Source organism: Cimex lectularius, unplaced genomic scaffold, assembly GCF_000648675.2.
Source record: "Cimex lectularius strain Harlan isolate CLEC.00 unplaced genomic scaffold, Clec_2.1 scaffold23, whole genome shotgun sequence".
In the NCBI taxonomy this organism is placed as follows: domain Eukaryota; kingdom Metazoa; phylum Arthropoda; class Insecta; order Hemiptera; family Cimicidae; genus Cimex; species Cimex lectularius.
Genome location: NW_019392690.1, coordinates 1,255,477 through 1,277,909, shown reverse-complemented (window position 1 = coordinate 1,277,909; position 22,433 = coordinate 1,255,477). Strand labels below are relative to the sequence as shown.

The 22,433-nt window shown below is 33.9% G+C and overlaps 1 protein-coding gene across 9 annotated transcripts in view; it reads left to right on the top strand.

Moving 5' to 3' along the window:
- The first annotated feature begins 2,426 nt into the window (after window positions 1-2,426).
- Window positions 2,427-22,433, top strand: part of LOC106673799 (serine/threonine-protein kinase N) — a 68,925-nt gene continuing 48,918 nt past the window's right edge. For 2 of the 9 annotated variants that reach the window (XM_024225901.1, XM_024225902.1), the window contains exon 1: window positions 13,168-13,251. In XM_024225901.1, coding sequence (XP_024081669.1) covers window positions 13,198-13,251 — 54 coding nt within the window. In that variant the 5' untranslated portion in view covers window positions 13,168-13,197. Of the gene's footprint in view, window positions 2,688-12,861; window positions 12,910-13,167; window positions 13,252-15,473; window positions 15,572-17,659; window positions 17,764-22,433 lie in introns of those variants that run through there. The other 7 variants (XM_024225903.1, XM_024225900.1, XM_014406119.2 and 4 more) reach the window with 6 other exon arrangements.

Below are 22,433 nucleotides of genomic sequence, written 5' to 3'. Positions count from 1 at the left end.
ATTTTAAATTATTATTAAATTATTACTTTATTTCAATAACAATATACGTTTTTAGATATTTTAATGAAATTAAGACTAATTTATCCAGACATTACATACAACATAACACACCATTAATAGTAATAATAATGTACATTTATAGATATTGTAAAGAAAATAAAACAAACTCATTATGGCAACATACAATACAATAGTAATCATATTAATAAACATTTGTAGATATGACAAAACAAATAAAATGATTTAATCTTTACAAGTTAATAACATTTTTTTGGGTTTGGGGTGGGTGCTGGGCTATGGGGTCAGGTGCCATAAGCGGCTTGAGCGTATTTTGCCCCAGATTCCGTGGGGATGTGGTCTTTTCCATGGTGTTGCAAATCATTTTTATCCACATCCCTGAAAATGGAACTTGTATGTAGGCTCTAAAAAGAAAAAAATACATATATAAATTTGAGTGGATCTAAGTCTCGATAGCTCAAATATGTAGAGCACCAGCATATTGAGCAAAGGTCATGGGTTCGAATCCCGCTCATGACACTAACTTTTTCAATTCAACAAAGACCTTACATACAAAGAATAATTAATTGAAATAATTAATATGGTCAATTAGACTACTAAACATAAATGGATTGATAATTAAATTGATAGACCAAGTTGTGTACAATAATTTACAAATGTGTAAAAACAATTGAATTTTCTCAATTTTAAATACTCAACTTCATCAATTTTAACTTGTTTTTCCAATTGTTATCGTTGTGTAAAAAATCAATATGTTGTGTCTGTGTCTTAAAAAGTAAACAACCTGGAACTACGAAGTACTTAACCCTACAGGCAAGCCCTCCTGTAAGACAGGTTTTATAAATAAAAGTTAATGCACAATATAACTGAAGCTGCACATTATAACTAGGCTTTAAAATACATTAAATTTATCTATTGAGTGGACACAACACACACACAACTTCTCTTTTGCATTAAATGAGACTTGTAGTTTATGAAGAAAAACTTTTTTTAAATAGGACAAAAATAATACAAATAAATAATAATATACATAATACTTTAAACAAAACCAGGATGATAGGTAATTCTCAAACTATATATTTAACACTTCACAGACCCAGGAGAAAATCTTACGTTATATAAATTATTATCTCAACCATGCTAAACCAATCGATTACCTCAGCAAGAGTGAGATATTGAGAGAGTTTGCTAGCCATTTAATTCTGAATTATTATATTGTACATAATCCTAACTATAGCTAATAATATAAACTATTTCAATTAATTTATACTTTTCTAAGGTCTTAGAAGTTCTGTCACAAGCAGGATTCGAACCCATGACATTTGGCTCAATACTCCACTGCTCTAACCACTAGCTTTTTTTTAAACCTAGATTGATTTTTTCTCTACTACATATTCATTTTAAAAGGAAATAAAACGGAAAAATCCTATAATTTAAAATCCTCATTATTTTTACAAACCCATTGTTCTTAATATTTCTCAGGGTGATTGGGGATATTCCCTTACATTCACGCTAATAAATTACATTCACACATCAACTTTGTTCACACTACCCAGACTTCACAAAGTACCCAGGGTAATTTATTTATTTATTTACAGAGATAATACTTGCACAAAATATACAAGTGTATTACAAGTAAATATATGTAAAAGAGCTCATTATGCGAACAGTATTTATACAGTAATATAATAATCATTTAAATGTTTACTATTTCTTAGGGTGACTGGAGATATTCCCCTCCATTCACGCTAATAAATTACATTCACACAGCAGACTTTGTTCAATCTACCCTAGAGTACTCTCTTTGGGGTAAAATCTCATCTTAACCTCATAGTCTTATTTATTATTTTTTCTTATTTTTAATTTGCTCAATTTATTGCTTACAAAAACATAATAGTTGGATGCTAGTTATCAAATTCAATGTCAAACAATGAACATTTATACTTTTGAGATTTAAGAAACAAGTAGGGTGTGCCAATATTTTTTTGGCCCACTGTATACATATATTTATGCAAATGCTATATAAATATAGCATATCCAGAAACATATCCTTCACAAGGCAATTGTTTTTTATGTCTTAACCATACTTTAAAAAAATGTAACTAAATACTTGAGATTCTACTATTGAAAATTAAGTAATGAAAATTTTTATGTATGCTGCTATTTGAATCAAAACGCTGTATACAGCAAGTCCTACAATTAGCAATTAATATGCTGCTGATTTACAAAGAGTATTTTGTCCAAAGCCCATTTATATGAAGGTTGATTGAAAAATAGAACGGGAAATGGATTTCAAAAATCTACCATGTCCCGGGAATAAGGGGTGGGTGTGGAGTAAAAACTCGTGAGCGCATGCGCCCCGGGCCGGTTGTGGAATGCGAGCAGAGCCGGAGCTTATAGGAGTAACCTGCTGCCTGATTGGCTGCCTTATTAAATCAGTCGGCAGAGTCCCCAAGCGTTGAAACGTTGTCTCCTGTCATGTTTCAAACCCCGAAATCCATTTAGACATAGCCACCCCTTTCGAGTATGCGAATGTTCGCAGTTTTCGGACGGATTTGACTCTTCTGCGCGCTCAACGGCTTAACGATTCCCTTATACGGTTTTTTTTTTAAATGTAGGATTTTTATATGCGGGCTTGTGCTAAGATGGCGGATTCGAGCTACTACCAGGTTAGTTTTAACATGTACTTGTTTATTTTTATGTTTGTTTTTTTGAATAATTGTTAAATATGAATGGACGCCCTATTATATTGCACATCCTACAGATCAGCGTCCCGTCGAAACTTTCCATGATGTTCTTTCCTGTCCTAAAACGCTTTTATTTATTCCGTCTCGTCAAAGTCTATCATATTTCTTTTGGAAGTCATTCCTTATAAACAAGCGGAACGCGCCTTTATGCGGCAGCGTCCCACCGTTGATGTCAGTCTGGTAAATTCTACATATGGTGCTTATTTTGTTGATCTATTAAGAAAAACTGGAAGGTTGTTCTTGTTTGAACGTGCGGTCTCGTCGTTTGTGTACTTTGTATTGGGTGTTTTTTGTTTTGACCTTTTGACTGAATTTTTTCCAATCTCGAGTTTCGAAAATAATCCCTTTAAACGAGAAAAGAGAAAAGCATTTCGAAAATATTTGTGTACGATGTTCGCCGTCTGATAAAAATTCCCGATGACTCGTCCAACTGTCGACCCTCCTTCCACTTTTGACCTCCAGACCGGCACCGTTCGAGAGCCGCGGCTCTGAAATTGCGAACGGATTTAACTTTTGGATCGAGGCTTTTTTTCCTGTTGTCTTTGGAAATCGAACCGATTTTCGAGCGTTCACCATAAAAGGCGTTCCACGATTCGGCTCGTTTCGGTCAAATTGTAATACGAGTGGAAAAGTCCAAAAATGCTTAATTGAAAGTGTAATAATGGATTGATTCCCAAAATAGAAAAAAACATACATCAAGAAATATATCTTTTAATCTTGATTATTGGGAAAACGTATAAAGCAAGCCAAATTATTTTTTTCCCTTATTGTTTTGTTTACATTTCACTTAAGTGACACTCCCAGTTGCGATAACGTTTGTTTTTCGTATTAGGTAAACAATTATCATTTCGAGTTTTCTATAAACCGAGAATGTTAATTAAATGTCTTTGTTGATGGATCCGTTTGTTCTGACTTCTGACTACAGAAGGGGAAAAAAGCTCCGAGCAACGGATAAGGTTCTAAAACGAGCCACGAAGAAAGGAAAATAAGCCATCTTCGCGTTGGTAATGGTTAAGGTTCATCAAACTTATTTTCTCTCAGGTCTCCCCTTGTTGTTAAGATCCAAAGGTTGTTGACAGAGCCCGCTTTAAGTAAACAAAATAAAGTAGCTCTTGTGCTTTTTCCTTAATAAACGGATAAATGGCGTTCTCTCTTTACATAAACCGAATCTTATTTTTCCGTTCTAAAAGTAACACAATGAAACACGCACTTCAAGTAGAAAACGAGAAGCATTTTCTTGAATTTTATGGTCGAAAAGCTGTCACTTGCATCTACAATAAAACTTAATCCTGAACCGCGATATTTCAGATTTTTTCCTCGAAATTGAACCTTAATAAACTGTATCTTTTAACATTATAACCACACCAAATACATTTCCATTTAAAATTTTCTCAATTGTCCAATTTTTAATATTTTTGACTACATACACAACGCATTTGAAAAATAGGAAACATACAGAAAATGAGGAAAATCTAGCTCCTAACAAATCGTTTCGTACTTCTTGGTTCCTCTTTCATTATATCAAAGTTTGTTTTTCCATTCTAAAAGTAACACGAGGAAAAACCGATTTTAAATATAAATGAGAGACTTTTTTTAAATTCAACCATATTTGTTGATCTGATGAGGTTGACAAGCTGTCTTTTACATATACAATAAAACAATCTAAAAATAAAACAATCTACAACTACAATATTCCAGTTTTTCCTCGAAATGGAACCTTAATAAACTGTTTCTTTTAACATTAGAATCACACCAAACACATTTTCATTCAAAATTGTCTGAATTGTTAAATTTTTCATATTTTTTACCCTCTACACAACGCATTTGAAAAATAGGAAACGTATCAGAAAATGAAGAAAGTCTACCCTAACAAAGTCTAGTCCTAACAAATCGTTTCGTAGTTCTTGGTTCCTTCTTTCATTATACCAAAGTTTGTTTTTCCATTCTAAAAGTAACACGAGGAAAAACCTATTTTAAATAGAAATAGACTTTTTTTAAATTGGACCATATTTGTTGTTCTGATGAAGTTGACAAGCTGTTTGTTACATCTACAATAAAACAATCTAAAAATAAAACAATCTAGAACTGCAATATTCCAGTTTTTTCCTCGAAATGGAACCTTAATAAACTGTATCTTTTAACATTAGAATCACACCAAACACATTTTCATTCAAAATTGTCTGAATTGTCCCATTTTTCATATTTTTTACCCCCTACACAACGCATTTGAAAAATAGGAAACGTATCAGAAAATGAGGAAAATGTACGTCTAACGCTGAACAAATCGTTGCGTAGTTCCTGTCGTTCTTTCACTATGCCAAAGTTTGTTTTTCCATTCTAAAAGTAACACAAGGAAAAACGTATTTTAAATAGAAAGAAGAGACTTTTTTCAATTCAACAATATTTGTTGTTCTCATGATGGTTGACAAGCTGTCATTTACATCTACAATAAAAGATCCAGAATTAAATCTTAATCTATAACCGTAATATTCCTGGTTTTTTCCTTCCAAAATTGAACCTTGTTGCAATGAACGCTTTGAATTTTAATATTTGTCAACCCGAAACTCACAAAACGCATTACTCTAGACAAGGGAGACTTTTTTTTCGACTTTTACCAGATTTGGTGTTCTGATCATGGTGGACAAGCTATTTACATCTACAATAAAACTTAAAGAAGAACTTAAATATTTCAAATTTTTAATTACGAAATTGAAACTTCTAATAAACGCCTAGAGTTTTTTTAAACATTACAATCACACCAAACACATCTCACCTCAAAAATGCCCGTATTGTCCAATTTCTTTTATACTCTTGACCTCATACAAAACGCAATTGAAAAATATTAAACATATTATGAGGGAAATTGATTGTAAATAGAATCCATTGCCTGTGGCTGCGGGATTTTATGATTTCATAAAATATTTTGAGCCATGGAGTTGTAGTGGATTTTAAATAATCAAGGGAGAAATTTGCTTGGATTCAAGCATATTTGTTGTTCTGATGATAGTGGACAAGCAGTAACTTTTATCTACAATAACATTTAATTCAGAACCACAATATTCCAGGGTTTTTTCTTCCAAAATTGAACCTTATGGAGAGAATGCCTTGATTTTTAATATTACATATATGTTTATTCTAAATTGCCTATATTGTACATTTTTTAATCACATACCCAACACGTTTGAAAAACAGGAAACGTCAGATAATGACGTAGCATATATCTTGTGCTGGACAAATTGCCTGTGGCTAAGGGCTTTCAGATTTTATTAAATGTTTAAATCATTAAGTTGCAATGATACAACAAAAAGTAGTTCTTGGTTATTTCTGTATATCAAAGCCTATGTTGGACAATAATGCATCTACAATAATCCAGAACCTTTGTAATAATCGCCTGGAAGTTTTGAACATTAGGACCACACCAAACAATTTTCTATTCAAAATGGTCTTTGTTGTCCTTTTTTTACATTTTCGACTATATACACGAGACATTAGAAAAACAGAAAACATATTATGAGGGGGAAATAGATTTCCAATAGAATCCTAGTCTGGGGCTGAAGGATTTTATGAAATATTTTGAGTAATGGAGTTTCAGTGATCCAGTTGAAATAATGCTTGTTCTTTCTTTATGCCAAAGCCTAGTTTTCCATTCTAAAAGTAACCTGAGGAAAATTATATTTTAAATAGAAAAGCGTCTTTTTTTAATTAAATTATATTTGTTGTTCTGTTGATGGTTGACAGCTGTTGCTTGCAGCATCTACATCAACACAACCCAGAATATTCCAGGTTTTTCCTTTCAAAATTGCACCTTGTAATAAACCCCAGGGATTTTTTAACATTAACTTTTTAAACGTTTATCTGTTGGACATTCACACCAAACACATTTCATCTCAAAATCGCCTGTATTGTTCATTTTTTTAAAAAAATATTTTCGACTTCATACACAACGCATTTGAAGAAAAGGAAACCTCAGATAATAAGGAAAAGATAATCCAGTGCCGGCCAAATTATTGGCTGAGGGATTTTTCAGTTTCCCGAATTGTTTCGTGGAGTTGCAGTGATCCAACAAAATAAAATTCAAATAGATAGGAGAGAGGTTTTTGAATTTAACCATATTTGTTCCAGGTTTTTGCTTCTTAACTTGATCCTTTGTGTAATGAACGCTTTAAGTTTTAACTTTAATTAACCAATAAGCACACAAACCAATTTCCCCTGAAAATTGTTCATATTGTCCAATTCTTAGTATATTTTTGACCACATGCACAACGCATTTAAACAAGAGGAAACATCACATAAAGAGGAAAATGTGCATGTAGTGCCAGATAAATCATTGAGGGTGACTCAGAGTTTTTCCGATTTTATGAATCGTTTTAATGATCGAATTATAGTTCTCCTACAAAAAAGTCCTTGTTTGTTTCTTTAACCATGCCTATTTTTCCATTTAAAACATACACAACGAAGAACATATTTTAAAAAGACAGGAGAGACGTTTTCTTGAATTTAACCGTATTTGTTGTTCTGATGGTGGAAAAGCTGTCACTTGCATCTACACTTAGCCCAGAACCACAACACTGCACTTTTTTTTGCTTCCCATCTCCAACCTTGTTGTAATAAACGCCTTGAATTTTCATATTTGCCAACGAAGAACCGCAACAAACACATTTCCTCTTAAAATTGCTGTATTGTCCATTTTTACACTTTTCACCACATACATAATGTGTACGCATTTGAAAAACAGGAAGCGTAATATTATGAGGGAAAAATAGATTTTCAATAGAATCCACTGCCTGTGGCTGTGGGGTTTTCCAATTTTATGGATGGTTTTGAGTCATAGAGTTGCAGGGATCAGACTTTCACATTTTGTCCGATAGTCCTTTCTAACAATTAAATTTTGTCGAAATTGTTGGCAGTTGAGTTCCGTACAGTCTGTGTTTCGAAATTGGAACAAATCTGATTAAAGAAATAAAGTCTATTTACATCACAATAATGAAAGTGTGTAAACTGACGTTCCCATGGTTGGACATGTATTGAAGTAGTGATTTGTATTGATATAAAACAATTATTTGGCCTTTGAACTCTGTTATCTTAGTCAATTAATGCAGCTCTTTCCTTGTTGAAGTAAAATAATTCTTAAATGTTTCCTAGTCACTGGTTAAAAAACGAGATAACTTAACAGAATTCGTATTTTCAAGAATTTAAACTTCTTAAAATTTGATTTTTTTTAAATTGTGTCCCATGTTGTTAAAATGATTTTCTTAAGTTTTTCTTATTTCTTGGACTTTTTCTTGAAGGTGATTTGAAGGATTGTTAAATGTACATACAAAGTTTCGGCATACTGTGTCATTGTCAAGTACATGTTTTACTTCTTTACTGATTAAATACAAAATGCAAACCTAATTATTAATTAAAAAATACTTACAAAACGTAAAAAATACAGTCCGGTGGGCAATTTTTCATCTTGCTTTTAGTTTTATGACTTTTTTAAATTGTTTTGTATTTTTGCAATAAAGAAAGTGAAAATGTAAACAATCCATAAAAACAGGAGAAAAAAGGAGGACAACAAAAACGAAAAAGATATTAAGCTTTTTCAACGTTATTATAAATTATGTATGTTTATAAAAAGCTTAACAATAACAAAAAACCACGTTAATTTATTAAAACTAACGAATATTTAAAAATAAAACTAGTCAACTTGCATTGACTTTTGATTGCAGTCAATAGTTTGTACTAAAAGATGTTATTTACAATATATACTAAAATGTTTACAATAAATTCATTGGTTTATTATATTGTAAATTTGCAATTGGATTATACTCAAATTGTAGTGTAGAAAAAAAATTGTAGTGTAGTTGCAGTGACAAAAAAATAAAGAAAAATCATTTTCACATTGATTTCGTGACGTGTTCGAGAACATTTCTTTAACAGGAATAGGCTGAATCACAAGGAAGTGAATCCACAAACTAGTTGGCATTTTTCGAGCTGTTTGATGTTTATTTCCGCCAATTTATCGAGTGGCCAATATAAAAGAAATATCTTTTTTCCATAATAAAAACTATGAAAAACACGTTTTCATCGCAATAACGGATGTTTTGTATGCTGTCTTAAAATTTGTTTTGTTATTTATTACTTTAGGCGTCTTAACGTTGTTTACCTACAGATTGACTCTAATATGCTATTCCAACATCGAATCATTTCATTTTAGCCCAAATGAATTATTAATTTTCATTCAATTGTCTAATGTTTTGTTGTCACATTCTCACAAATATTTTAAGCATTAAATTTTTCCGATTGAAATTTCAGTTCATTTAATTCAATGTTTTCAAAATGTATTACGTGCAAATATTTGCACTTATTGCAAATGCATAATAAGAGTAATACTATTACTTTTAGAAGAATGGTCATCCTCGGCCGAGTAAGGATAGTCCATGCTAGGTTACACGTGGACAATTTTGGTCTAAAGTCCACTTATGTGTTCGGCATCCAGAGAAAGGTAGCTCGATTTAATTGAAGGTGCATTTCCTTGGCTCTTTATAGAGAGCGCGTAGGAATGCCGCCTGAGAATTGTGCTTGAGCACGGCAGCGAGTATCTGGGTCCCTGTTCCGATTCTTGGAGGAAACAGTTATTTTATTGTGTACAGTACTACTGAGTTGTGTGCCTCTACATGTGTTGAGGAGTTAATATATTTATTGGAGTGAATGTGTAGTATGAGAGGGCCGATGCCGGTATATTGAGTACTCCATCGATCCTCAAATATGTTAGTTAATAGGTGTAAAGGGTGATGGAGGAATAGCAAATAATCCACCACATTATCTGAGTGAATGGTATGAAAATAAGTTAGAATATATTTAAAAGTGAGTTAGAGTGTATGGGTTCGGTTTTAGGAACTGATGCGTTGGGGGCTGAAATGACAACCTCAGTGGCTGTACCGGATATGACCGTGTCTGACCCGGACTGCCAAAACCCGTGGTGGGTGTTTGTCGAGGCCTGCCGGAAATTTAGGGAAAATTGTAAAAGCTGGAATTACCGGTGGTCTGCGAGAACTGGTAGGCGAAATCTATCCACGAATTGTGCTTAAATTCCGATGCCTCGAGGAAGTGGGGTTGTTTTATTGCATGTAGTAATGACAGTTTTATGCCCTAGCGGATGTTGATAGGGAATACATTTATTAGCGTGAAATGAACGTGTAGTGCGAAATGGTCGATGGCGGAATATTGAATAACCCATATACCCTTATTTCGCGGTTAGTTACATAATAGGTGTAAAGGGTGATGGAGGAATATCGAGTACTCCACCACCTTGAGTGAATGGTGGTATGTAAATAAGAATGTATTCAAGAGTAAGTGAGAATGTGAATGGGTTTGGATTTAAAAACTGATTCGTGTTGGGTGCTAAATTGAACTAGCTGTTGACAGCCCTTGGAAAACCTCGGTAGCTGGGTGGATATGACCCCAGATTGCCAAACCTACTAGTGCCTCTCGAGGCCTGCCGGTAATTCATTGAAAAGTACAAAAGCTGGAATTATATAAATCAGTAATATCTACGTGGATGTGGGTATTTGCTCATGTCGTTTTTTGTAAAATAACAACTAAGACGTATTGCATTACATTTAATCTTGTTCAATACATTTTTTCTCAATATGGGAAGAATAAATAAATCGGAAATTAACTTGATCTTAACGAAAATTCATCTACCTTGAACATCAAGTTGATGTAGATATTCTTAGTCTAGTCACAGGTTTTTATAAAGAAACTACCAACAAAATATTCACAAAAAGAATCACTTGCGATTTTAAACTTATTTTTAAATAGGGCTTTCATTTTTCTTTCCAGATCAATCTGGCAGATATTTTTGATCACAATGTAAGGATCTACGACGAATCATTTCACCGATAGTCCTACCCCAATTACTGTGAATGACGTTCGTGTCACGAATTTATCCATCGCGAATCGTCTTATCCTGTTCAACCGATCCTACTTCAAACTATTTCGTATAATTCATAATTCTCCCACGGTCTAAATAAATATTTGGGTCGTAATAGACCATAATTGGCTGAAAATCCCCCCCCCCCTGTTTGTCTGCACTTTTGTAGGCTTGGAAGGTCACCAATAGGCTACGTATTTGGAAAATAGAAATTATCCACTTTCTGAATATTAAAAGATATCCTTTTTTTATAACTGATGTTTTATGGAGTCGATCAGATCTTATAAAAAGTCTTATCGACCCTGTCACGAAATGTGTGGTTTTTTGGAGTCCCCGTTAGATTTAGGATATGATTATTTATTATGCCGAAAATGCAATTCTGAGCTCTTATAACATGGTAGGAATTTTTTCTAAAGACTAGAACAACCACTACAATCTTATAAATACTGTTTTATTTTTTAGTATCAATTTAAAAAAAAACAACATTAAAATCTTAAACTATTTAATGGTTACATGGATTACTAAGGTTAATGTCCCACTTGTTTAATTTGTAAAGTACATTTCAAGTTTTGAAGTAAGTTATTACATTTTTCAAGCAAACATGAAGACATATAAACTTAAAACTTTACTTTAGAAATTGAAAAGATGTAACATTAGATATAGATGGAATGTATATTTATTATGTATATAGATGGACTATTGCCCTTTCTAGACATGAAAATTGGTAGAAACTGTAGCAAAAGCCAGAATGTTCTTTACTGATTTATTTAAGCTCAAATCTGCAGCGCGTATATAGAGTTGGGCATACCACTTCTCTCAGTCCACTGACAATTCCAGCTTTTGAACACTGTACATTACAATAAACTACCGGCAGGACTGGAGAGTCACCCACCCCGGGTGTTGGCAGTCCGGGGTTAGATATCGGTCTTATCCATACACCCACCGAGGTTGGGCTCCGGGTGCTGACAACTGCTAGGTCAGTTCAGCCCCCAACGTAATCAGTTCCCAAATCCATTCACACTCTCACTCATTCTTACGTACATTCTCTCTTATTTACATACCGATCTCTCAACTAGGTGGAGTAGTTAATATTCCTCCATCACTCTACATAGGGATAGGGATAAGGATAAAAGAGGCGGCCACAAGACCTACTGCACCTCGACCTGATTAGGTTTATTGTGCTTCCCTGTTATTTATAACTCATCGATCAGCTTCAGATTATTAATCAGCCTCCACGGCTTTGCCAGCGGCTCCTTAGTGTAGGATCTTGCTTGTGGTTTTTCTTGTTTTAGTTGCAAGAACCTGCACCTACATAGACCTTCCCAGAAACAGACTTTTCTTGCAGTATCTGCACAGTGTTTCTTCTGCCTGTACTCCTATCCGGTGCATGTGCCTTCTTAAGCCGCAGTGCCCTGTCAGAATCCTGGTTCGGTTGCGGTTGCCTTCCAGTAATTCTTTTGTAAGTTTGAATGAATCTCTTCGTGTGCCTTATACCTGTGGTATTATTCCACCAGGTTTTTGACTCATTAAGGATCCATTTTAATGTACTCTTTTGTGGCAGGCCTCTAAGCCCAAAGAGTCCATGTTGGCCCCATCTTTGGCCAACGTATCAACCTTTTCGTTGCCCCGAATGTCCAGGGACTCTACATGTATTTTATAACTAGCCTAATTGAGAGTTAATAGGGTATTCAATATACTCTCTCACACTACATATTCACGCTAGTAAATACGTTCAATCTCAATATACGCTAGGGTACACAAGACTATCAGCATAATAAAACAACCATTTCCTCCAAGAATCGGAACACAGGACCCAGATGCTCGCTGCCGTGCTAAAGAACAATTCAAATATCTGGTGGCATTCATAAGCGCTCTCTATATGTAGCCAAGGAATTCACTCTTCAGTTAGGTTGGAACATCGAGCTACCTTTCTTTGCATGGCGTACACATACGCTGGCTTTGGCCCTAAAGTAGCGTTCGTGTGTCATCGCCTAAAAAAAATACCTACGTTTGTTAATATGATAATAAATAAAAACAACTTTTGACAAATAAGAAAAACAAAAATGTACCTATAAGTTTGTACAAATTATAAATATATGCATGCATGTAAAAAATCTTGCAGTATATTATATTTATCCTCAGGAGTTTTCATTACTAATATTGAAATTTATTTGTCAGGAGGTTACGTGCACAAACTACACGAAATTCCCCTCTTCGAAATTACATGTATGTTGAAAACGGAAAGAGGTGACATAAATTTTTGTGTGTGAGTTTGGTTTTAATTTTGCCATGGTTTTGTAGCTTTGTAATTGATTTTGATTTAAAATTTTTTTTTGCTGTACTGAATATAACATACTGCAACGACTACACTGAGGAATGGGATGTCCTTTCCTCAAGAGTGCCGGTATTGGCTATTTGAATGTGTTTGGGGTGGGAGTAGAAGTGAAATTGGAAATTTCTTTTGAGCCTTCAGTTTGTTGTGTTCTGCAGGAGGTTCACATTCTCTCGGCAGCAATGGTCCTCCACAAACTGGATAAACACGTCAAAATGAAATCTCTGTTGTTTCTGGTTTGTTTAATATAATAATATACATGTGCACTGAAAAGCTTCTATTATTTCTGTCAATATTTTTTTTTTACACTTTTGCTGGAATGTTGGATTTAAATAAGATTGTTGCATGAATTTTTTCTATATTTTGAGTTATGTATGTTTCTTAGTGGCCTGTCGTTTTATAATTTGTTGAAGTCGTGAGGAGCGGTCAAAAATGAGGTAGTTTAGAAAAACACTTTTTTTTTGCCGACGATTCGACCTTTATTCTGTCGATTGGAAAAAATACAATACAAAATATGAAATATTGAAACAAATATTTCATACTTACATAAAGCGTGGTGCATTTCATGGGTGTCATATTGGTTTGGTGTGAAAGTGTTGTGAAACCTGAATTTGTAGTATGCTGTTTTTATTTGGTTGTGACAGGGTGAGGGACGAGGAAACCTGGGAAATTTTCTTTGTTCATTGAGATTTTATGGTATTTCCCAGATTTACCGTAAACTATCTCATTCTTGACCCCTCTTCACGACTTCAACAAATTTTGAGTTATTTTTTATTTTGGCATTTTCTTCTACTTTCAAAAGTATTTCATTTGTTTGTAGTCTGTAGAAACAATTGAATGCAATAGGAATTGTATATATAATTTATCATTACGCTTCTCATTGGGTAAAATGTCAGATTTGATGTGTAAGTATTTTGATTTTCTAATTACTAATTAAGAAAATAATTATTAATTATTCAGAAATCGTCACTAATCACCACACATAATTATTAATATATAATGTGATGGAAGCCTTGAACAATTTTTAAATTTAAGATATGGCTGTTTAATTAATAATGGGTGTGTTGAATTTAATTAACATTTATCTAAAGTTACGTCCAAACAAACTAAAAAGTTAATTTTTGAATCATAATTGATCTTATTAGCCAGAATTCACTATTTTGAAAAGAACAAAATAAAGACGAGGAAGCATAAACATTAGTTACGTGCTTATTAAGATTTAAAAAAATCTTTAAATTTAATATAAAAAGACTCGAAAATGATTTATAATACATAATTGAAAATTGATTTATTGGACCTTTCTACCACATAACGTGAGTAATTCATTTCACAAGAGAGTTAGGGACAGACAGAAAATATATACAGAAGAAAAGAGCTCCGAATAATACAAAATATAAATTTTTAAACAATAAACGTTAAGAGAGAGGGGAGGGTGAATGAGAGTGTACAGAGAAGTAGAGAGAGTTAAGACAACCGGGTAGATGTTCTGAGAGAGTTATTGATAGAGGGAGAGAGAGAAAGAGTGTGTGTGTGAGATAGAGTGTGAGAAAAAAAGAAGGATGGTGAGAAAGAGAGAGAGAGAGAGAGAGAGAGAGAGAGAGAGAGAGTGAAAGAAACAGAGAGTTAGCGAAAGTGGGGAGGGAGAGTGAGTGAGAGAGAGAGTGAGTAGAGAGAAGTAGAGAGAGTTACAAAGACAACCGGATAGATATTCGGATAGAGTGAGAGAAAGAGTGTGTGTGTGAGAGAGAGAGAGTGAAAAAAAAAAGAGGATGGTGAGTGGGAGACTGAGTTAGAATGAGAGAGAGAGAGAGAGTGAGTGAGTAAGAAAAAAGAGAGAGATGGTGAGTGACTGAGAAACAGACAGACAATCGAAGAAGAGAGAGCCCTGCAAAATACATACAACAGACAGAGGTAGTAGGATAGATATTCGAAGAGAGTGAGAGGAAGAGTGTGTGAGAGAGTGAGAAAAAAAAGAGAGGGATGGTGAGAGAGAGAGAGAGAGAGAGAGAGAGTGAATGAGTAAGAAAAAAGAGAGGGATGGTGAGTGAGTGGGAAACAGACAGACAAATATAAGAAAAGAGAGCCGTGCAAAATACAAACTACATTTTTATTTAGTGTGAGAGAGAGGGGGAGAGAGAGAAATCAAATTGACTGTTGTACAAATTGTGATTTTATGACTGACAGATACTTTCCGGCAAAAATAAAATATTGTGATAGCTGTTTAGACTCTGATTACACCACCTGGATAAAGTGTATGCAACAGTTACATTTTGAAAAATATTTTCGATAGATCCAAAATTGTACCAATTACCCGACGAAGAACGGGGTTGAACACGGTCTGTTTGACTCATTCAGTCGGTCGTCGGGTTTTGAATAGATAATCGTGTGATAAAAGAAGGACTGTGGTGGGAGTCGAAGTGAAAAGGAAACTCTTTGTAAGTCTTTAGTTTGCCGTGTCCTTCGAGAGGTCCCACATCCTCACCTCCACTGATAGAGATGGTACTCCAAATTCAAAAACTGGATAAACGATTGAAAATGAAGTCTCTCATGTTCCTGGTTCGTTGTTTTAAATTTAATTTTATAAGTTAGAGTCGTGTTTTGTGTGTGTTGTGTTAATTAGATGTTTTGCTTTTAATTGTAATATCAAATAAAGCAATTTACTATTTACTTGTAATATGCAAGAATACTCAACTGTATATACAAAAATGTAGATATTCGAACTTTCGTTTGTCCTTCGAAAACGGTTTTCAACACCGGCTTTCCTCGCTGGCCGGAAAATTGCAATGCAAGTCCACTGGAAATTACGGGTTATGTTGTAAGTTCTAGGTTTTTCACATAGAAAATCATACCTTTTGTCAACATCGCATACTTTAGACAGGTTCTTATTCTGTGAATTAGTAAACTTTTGTTTGACTATGATGAAAATGACTGTTCGTCTATTGCTATACTGGGTGTGTTTTTTAGATGGCCCGGCGGAATTTCACTTGAACAAATAACGTTATTAAAAAACCAAAAAAGACGTTTTATATTTTTTAGTAGTTTTAAGTTTTAAGCAGTTTTTCGAAATATTGTTGTCAGGATAGTTCAGAGCCAGTAAAACTTTGAAATTTTAAATGAGGACGTTTTTGCCCATTGTTTTAAAAGATTTAATACACTGAAAACAACGGCGCAATCAGATTTTAAATTGGTCAAAGAATGACAAAATGTGAAAGGAAATACTTAATTTGTTTTTATTATTTTCAATAAGCAATTTGTTTGTTAATAAAAATTCCGCGCTTTGTTTTTAAATAGGTCATTGTTAATATTGCCACGTGAAAAACATAAAATAACAACACATAATAAACATGATGATGTATCATCATTCTACAATCTACGTGTTTCGAACATCACGAACAACAAACAAAAACATAGAAATGTTCGAAAGACCATTTAACATCATCCCAAGAATTTCACAAAGCCAGCGCCGAAATAATAATAAAAACTAAATTAAGATTTTTTCACATTCTGTGCCAAAATTTTGTTATTCTTTGACCAATTTAAAAATCTGACTGCGCTATGGTTTTCAGTGTAAAAATCCTTAAAAACGGTGGTGGGTAAACATTTTTATTTAAAATTTAAAAGCTGTACAGGTTCTGAAGTAACATGACAACAAATACTTTAAAAACTCAACCAAAATTTTAAAACGACTAAGAAAGATTAAATATGTATTTGTTGATTTATCAGTAACCGTCTTCAGGAGAAATTCAGTCGGCCACTACGAAATAATATTCATGTAGAATTTGATAGACATAGAAATGATTTGAGGTGGGGTATGTCAGTTCACTTTTTGGATAAGAGTCCTACTCACAGACTGTTTTATGCTGCTATCCGGCCGCTATTAAAAATAATCTTCATCAGTCAGAAGATAGAAATCTATGTCTGTATCTAATTAGTCAATCATCCTGATGAGCATTTAATACTCGAAATACGATAAGCCTCTTAAAACAGTCTGTAAGTAGAACTTTTGATAGACATTGTTCAATTTATTGACGTCTATTGTCACAATACATATAATTTCTATTTGGTTGTGACTGGCATATCGAATTGACGTAACACGCCAATCTTAACGCATGTTCCATTTTAAAACTTTAAAATAAAAAAGGTTTGCCTTGGGAGAAACATTTATGGGTTGTAGAAATGATTTGAGGTGTCGTATAACAATTCACTTTTTGGAACTATCTTTTCTAAAAAGTTTATGGGTTGTCCTCAAAATGTAAGTGTTAATGACAACATAACAGAGTAAAGGCAAACACAATTAAATGTGCTTTGATTTTTGTATCAAGTTTGTATTCCTTTTTTAGTCAGAATTCACTGTGCAGAATTGACGGTCAATACCTTTTAGTTTTAATTGCTTATCGTGCGAATTTCTGTAAATAAATAAATCAATCAATTTGAATTATTTACTCAGATAATGGAAATGAAGTTGACAAGTTGTTGGTTGAGATTCCCCATTTAGCTGTAACATTGGGTATCATCCATTTTTTTTAAACTTTACTCCAGTATCTTTTACAATTCATTATGGATTAAGGAGGAGAGCACATTAGTTGATAAGCCGGTGGAAACGGTGGGGGAAGTGAAATTGGAAACTGTTGTTGAGCCTTCAGTCAGTTGTGTGCATCAACGTGGATCGACTGGCATCTCATCTCTCAAATGCGATGGTACTGCACAAGTTGGATAAACACACAAAAATGAAATCTCTCATGTTTCTGGTCAGTTTTTGTTTCTTATTTTATCTAAATAGGCTTTGAATTGAAACCAGTTCTTCTTTTTAATAAAAAATACTCATACCCTGTAACGAAATATCGTACCAAATAAGAAATTTACAGTAAAAAATCGGTGTTATTTTATTTGTGTGTGTGCACGCGTGCTACATGTCGCTTAATTTTTTTTAAAAGACACATTCTGTTTATATTTTAGAAACTCACCGTATAATCAACAGTGACAGTCGTTTCCTTATCATTGCAGTTATATGTGTGTTTTGTTAATTATCGTGATTTCAACACAGTGACCTATCTTCAGTTAGAACTACGTGCTCTTTAACCGTACATAAAAATGTTGACACGTCTTTCAGTACCATTTTAGCCATTGACATTATTCTAGCGCAGGTTAAAATGAACTTTTATTATTCATAATTAAATTATATTTAATGGTTTTGATAACAATTTCTAAAACGGTTTGACGGTTCAACATGAAATAGAGCATTAACAACGGGATTCTTGCGCCTATATAACGCTTTAGAGATGTCGGCATTTAACACTCGTTTTAATGAATTGATAACTCTTGCCAAGGCTTAAATCGATTAAAAAACGAAATGTAATTTTTAAAAAAGTACTGATAAGTATTGATAAAATGTGTCGCCTCTATTTCCGTGTTATGTATTTTTTTTTCCTACTAGGCTTGGGTTAATATTTACACAAGACCCTGGTATCACACACGTTTAGAAACGTTTTTAGGTTTCTCTTCGAATCGTTCGTTTTGAATTTTATTCTTTAAAAAACGTACTGTCCGAAGGTAAAAGTTCGTTCAATTAAGAAAATATAAAACGTGCGACTTATAAGCGCTCTCACGACTCACTTTCTACAGATTTGCCTTTCATTGAAGAAAAAACTCGAGAGTGTAGGATAATAAAAATACAAAAATTTGTCGGCTTATTGCAAAATGCAGTAATTAGAGATCCCAGCTATTACAAATATGACAGAAAGGGTGGAAAAGTGTCCCCGGTTTCTTAGTGTATCTCAAATCGGCGTTCGATTATGTTGATAGAAACGCTCTGTTTTTTAAGTTGATGCTAATAGGAATTTGAATAAATTTTATTAAATTTTTTGATAGTGTCCATCCTGATTTTGTGGAACTCCAGATGATGATTGGAGATTGACTTTTTCACAATAGGCATTTACGCGCATTAGTCAGACGCGTTTCGGTCTAATATAGACCATCTTCAGTGACTTACTTAATATAAAGTTACAATGTAAGAAAACAGTCAAATCATTTTAAATGAAAAAAAGTCACGGAAGATGGTCTACATTAGACCGAAACGCGTCTGACGAAATAAAATGCCTATTGTAGAAAAGGCTATTAATGACTTAAAAGGCAGTTTAATAGGGATTGACGGATATAATTAGAAATTATTAGTATTTGCGGACGATGTGGTAATATTGGCTGACAACCCTAAAGATTTACAAAAAAAATAATCAGATGGAAACTTATTTTGACACTTGGAACCTTATGGCCAATCTGGACAAAATGAAATAATGATTGTCCGTAAGGATGGTGGCTGCTGCTTCAGACACGAAGTTTGTAGGCATGGTGGATAATTGAAATAGTATCGACATATATCTAGGAGTGTATTTTTCTTCGTCTCTTTCATACAACCATTACTGAACCAGAAAAGCAAGACAGGCTCTTTTAGGATTAAATTCCGTTTAGTCTAAATTCATAGCAAATGAAGATAACGCTGAAAGCTAAGTGCGTCGTTTTCAAAGCTGTTTCTCGTTCCGTCCTCACCTATGGCTGCCACGTTTGGAGATACCATTATTCTGACGCCATTGAAAAATTGTTTCAGCTTCCCAGTAACACCCCGAATTACACGATTTGTGTTGAGGCCAAATGCCTTCCCATTCATGTTTTTACTTTCTACGTTTTATATATGTATGTATTAAGAGTTCAAGAACTGAAGTCATCCAGTTTACTTTAGTGGCCTATGAAGTAATTACGAGGAAAATTCTTTGGTGGATGATGAAGCTAGGTGTTGGCAGTTTTAGGTTCTTCGAAGAATGGGGGCAAAAATGGAGTGAATTTTAAGTATAAAATTATAATTATTTATCAAAAGGAACAGAAATCTAAGTCGCTAGAAGGAAAGTATCGACAGAAATCGTGAACTGAGACTGGACGTTGACTATATGAATTTGGGCGTAAATATTGATGATTTTATAATTAATGATTTAATTTTAATAATTTATAATTAAAACTACAAAGGAATTATTCAATATTCATTATGAACCCTACAACTCGGGAAGATTTACCTCTGCTCCTTATGTAATAGGAAAGAAATTTCACTTTTTGGGCCGTTGCCCAATATTAAAGCGCACAAGGGAAAAAATTCTAGTTCCGAAAACCTATCGGATATAGCCGTGGTTAATCTTCTAAACGGAACCTATTGGTTGGATTTGGATTTATTCAAGCCCAGATCTGCACTTGTATGTACATATGTACTATACGTGAGCAGAGTTGAACTAACCACTTATTGCAATCCACCGGCAATTCCAGCTTTTGTAATTTACAAAAGACCTGAATCGAGTGTTGGCAGTCCGGCATAGATATTGGTCCTTTCGTACAACCGCCGAGGTGCTGTCAACGGCTAGATCAATTCAGCACCCAACGCATGCAGTTCCCAAATCCATTCAAACACTCACTGATTCTTACATACATTCTCTCATACCGATCACTAAACTAGGGTGGTGGAATACGTAATATTCTAACTTCACCCTCTACAGATACAGACCTAACCTATTGAGGGTCTATAGGGTACTAAATATTTGGCTCTACCTCTCACATTACTACACTCTCACACTAGTAAATACATCCATTCTCAACACACGCTAGGTACACAAAGCTATCTGTACTTCTTACAAAACAATAGGGGGCTCAAGATACTCGCTGCCAAGCTCAAGCACGTTTATCAAGTCGGGTGGCAAGCCTACGCGCTCTTTTTACAGAGCCAAGGAGTTGCTCCTTCGATTAGGTGGGACACTTGAGCAACCTTGAAAAACTTGAGCCAACTATTGCCCGAGTCCATTGGCTAAATGTAATAAATTATTAAATCCATTATATTTCGTGGTCCGATTGACGAAATAACTTCTTTCAATTAATTAATCTTTATGTAAGGTATTGGTTGAAAATGAAAAAGTTAGTGATACGAGCGGGATTCGAACCCACGACCTTCGACTAAGACGCCCCTGCTCTATCACTTGAGCTATCGTGACTTCGATCCACTCGGACACCAACTTCCCATATCAATCTAAATTTCGAATTTTCCCTCCTTTTTGCCATTTTTCAAATGTCGTATAATCAGGATTCGATTCTCGGCGACAAATGAAATGGCCACGGAGAACTTTAGTGAAGATATACTTCGTTTTACTTATTAAATTCATTATATTCCGTGGTCCGATTGACCAAATAACTTCTTTCAATTAATTAATCTTTATGTAAGGTATTAGTTGAAAATGTAAAAGTTAGTGTCACGAGCGGTATTCGAACCCACGACCTTCGGTTTGGTCGCTATAATTATTTTGGTGTTGTATTCAATTTCTTTTATTTTTTCAAATGGATGTGAAATCCTGACAGGTGGCTCGGTTGTTGTCGTTTTTGATACTTTTTTATTATTATTTTTGTATTTGTTTATAATAAAAATCCCAAGGTTTTTATTATCGACTTTCCGTACGAAGCTAAGTCCAAATTGTAGTAGTTTTCATCTGATCAGTTTTAGATTTATTTTCCAGTTTTGTAAAGATTAAAAATTCAGAGTCAATTGTTTTATAAGTCGTAGACGTCTATTAAAGCTTCTCATAGTTGTGTAATAGTCAATGTTCATGACATGACAATCGTCCAATACGGAGACAATGGACGGAGGGAGGAACAGACTTTTTTTTTTCTTTCCGACCCGGCTTTCAATTTTAGAATAGGCCAAAGACGGCAATTTTCTTTGCCACAGCCTCAATTACCTGTGCAGAGCTAAGTTGTTAACTATTGACTACGACCTCCGGAGAACGTGAAAAACAGGACGTCTTCCACTTTCTTTCTAATTCTCTACCTCCTCTCATACAAATGGATTTTTTATCATGGAATCGTCATTTTTATTAGCTACGAATTGTCATAAATAACATACATGTTTTTTGTTTTGAAATAGCGGAAAATTGATTTAATAATATTTTAAATCATTTTTTTTTTTGTCGTGTTTCATTTATATAAGCTTACTTAGCCTGTAAGAATGTAGAAGTGAACATAAATTTAGGAAATGGGTGTTAATAATAGCCCGGTCTTTCTTGTTTTCTATTTTATCTTCTCTGTATTTGTGCTCCTAAAAATTGTACATTAAAGCGAAGAGAAGCTGTCGTTTAAATTATGCAAGTTACAGTCTTTAAATGGATCCTTGAGCCTATTTTGAGGTTCAAAAATGTTGTTTATACAAAAATTTTCCTGAACGAGAACTTTCAAATAATATAAAGTTAATAAAGTTTAAGAATCGATGCTCCAGTCATTCATTTTCAAAACGATATTGACTTATTCCACAAGTTTGGTCTGTTTTTAAACTTTTTAATTTGCATGAAGTTTCACTTTAAACTATATTTACTAGTGAATTATTCTTTTTAGTTAAGGTTTT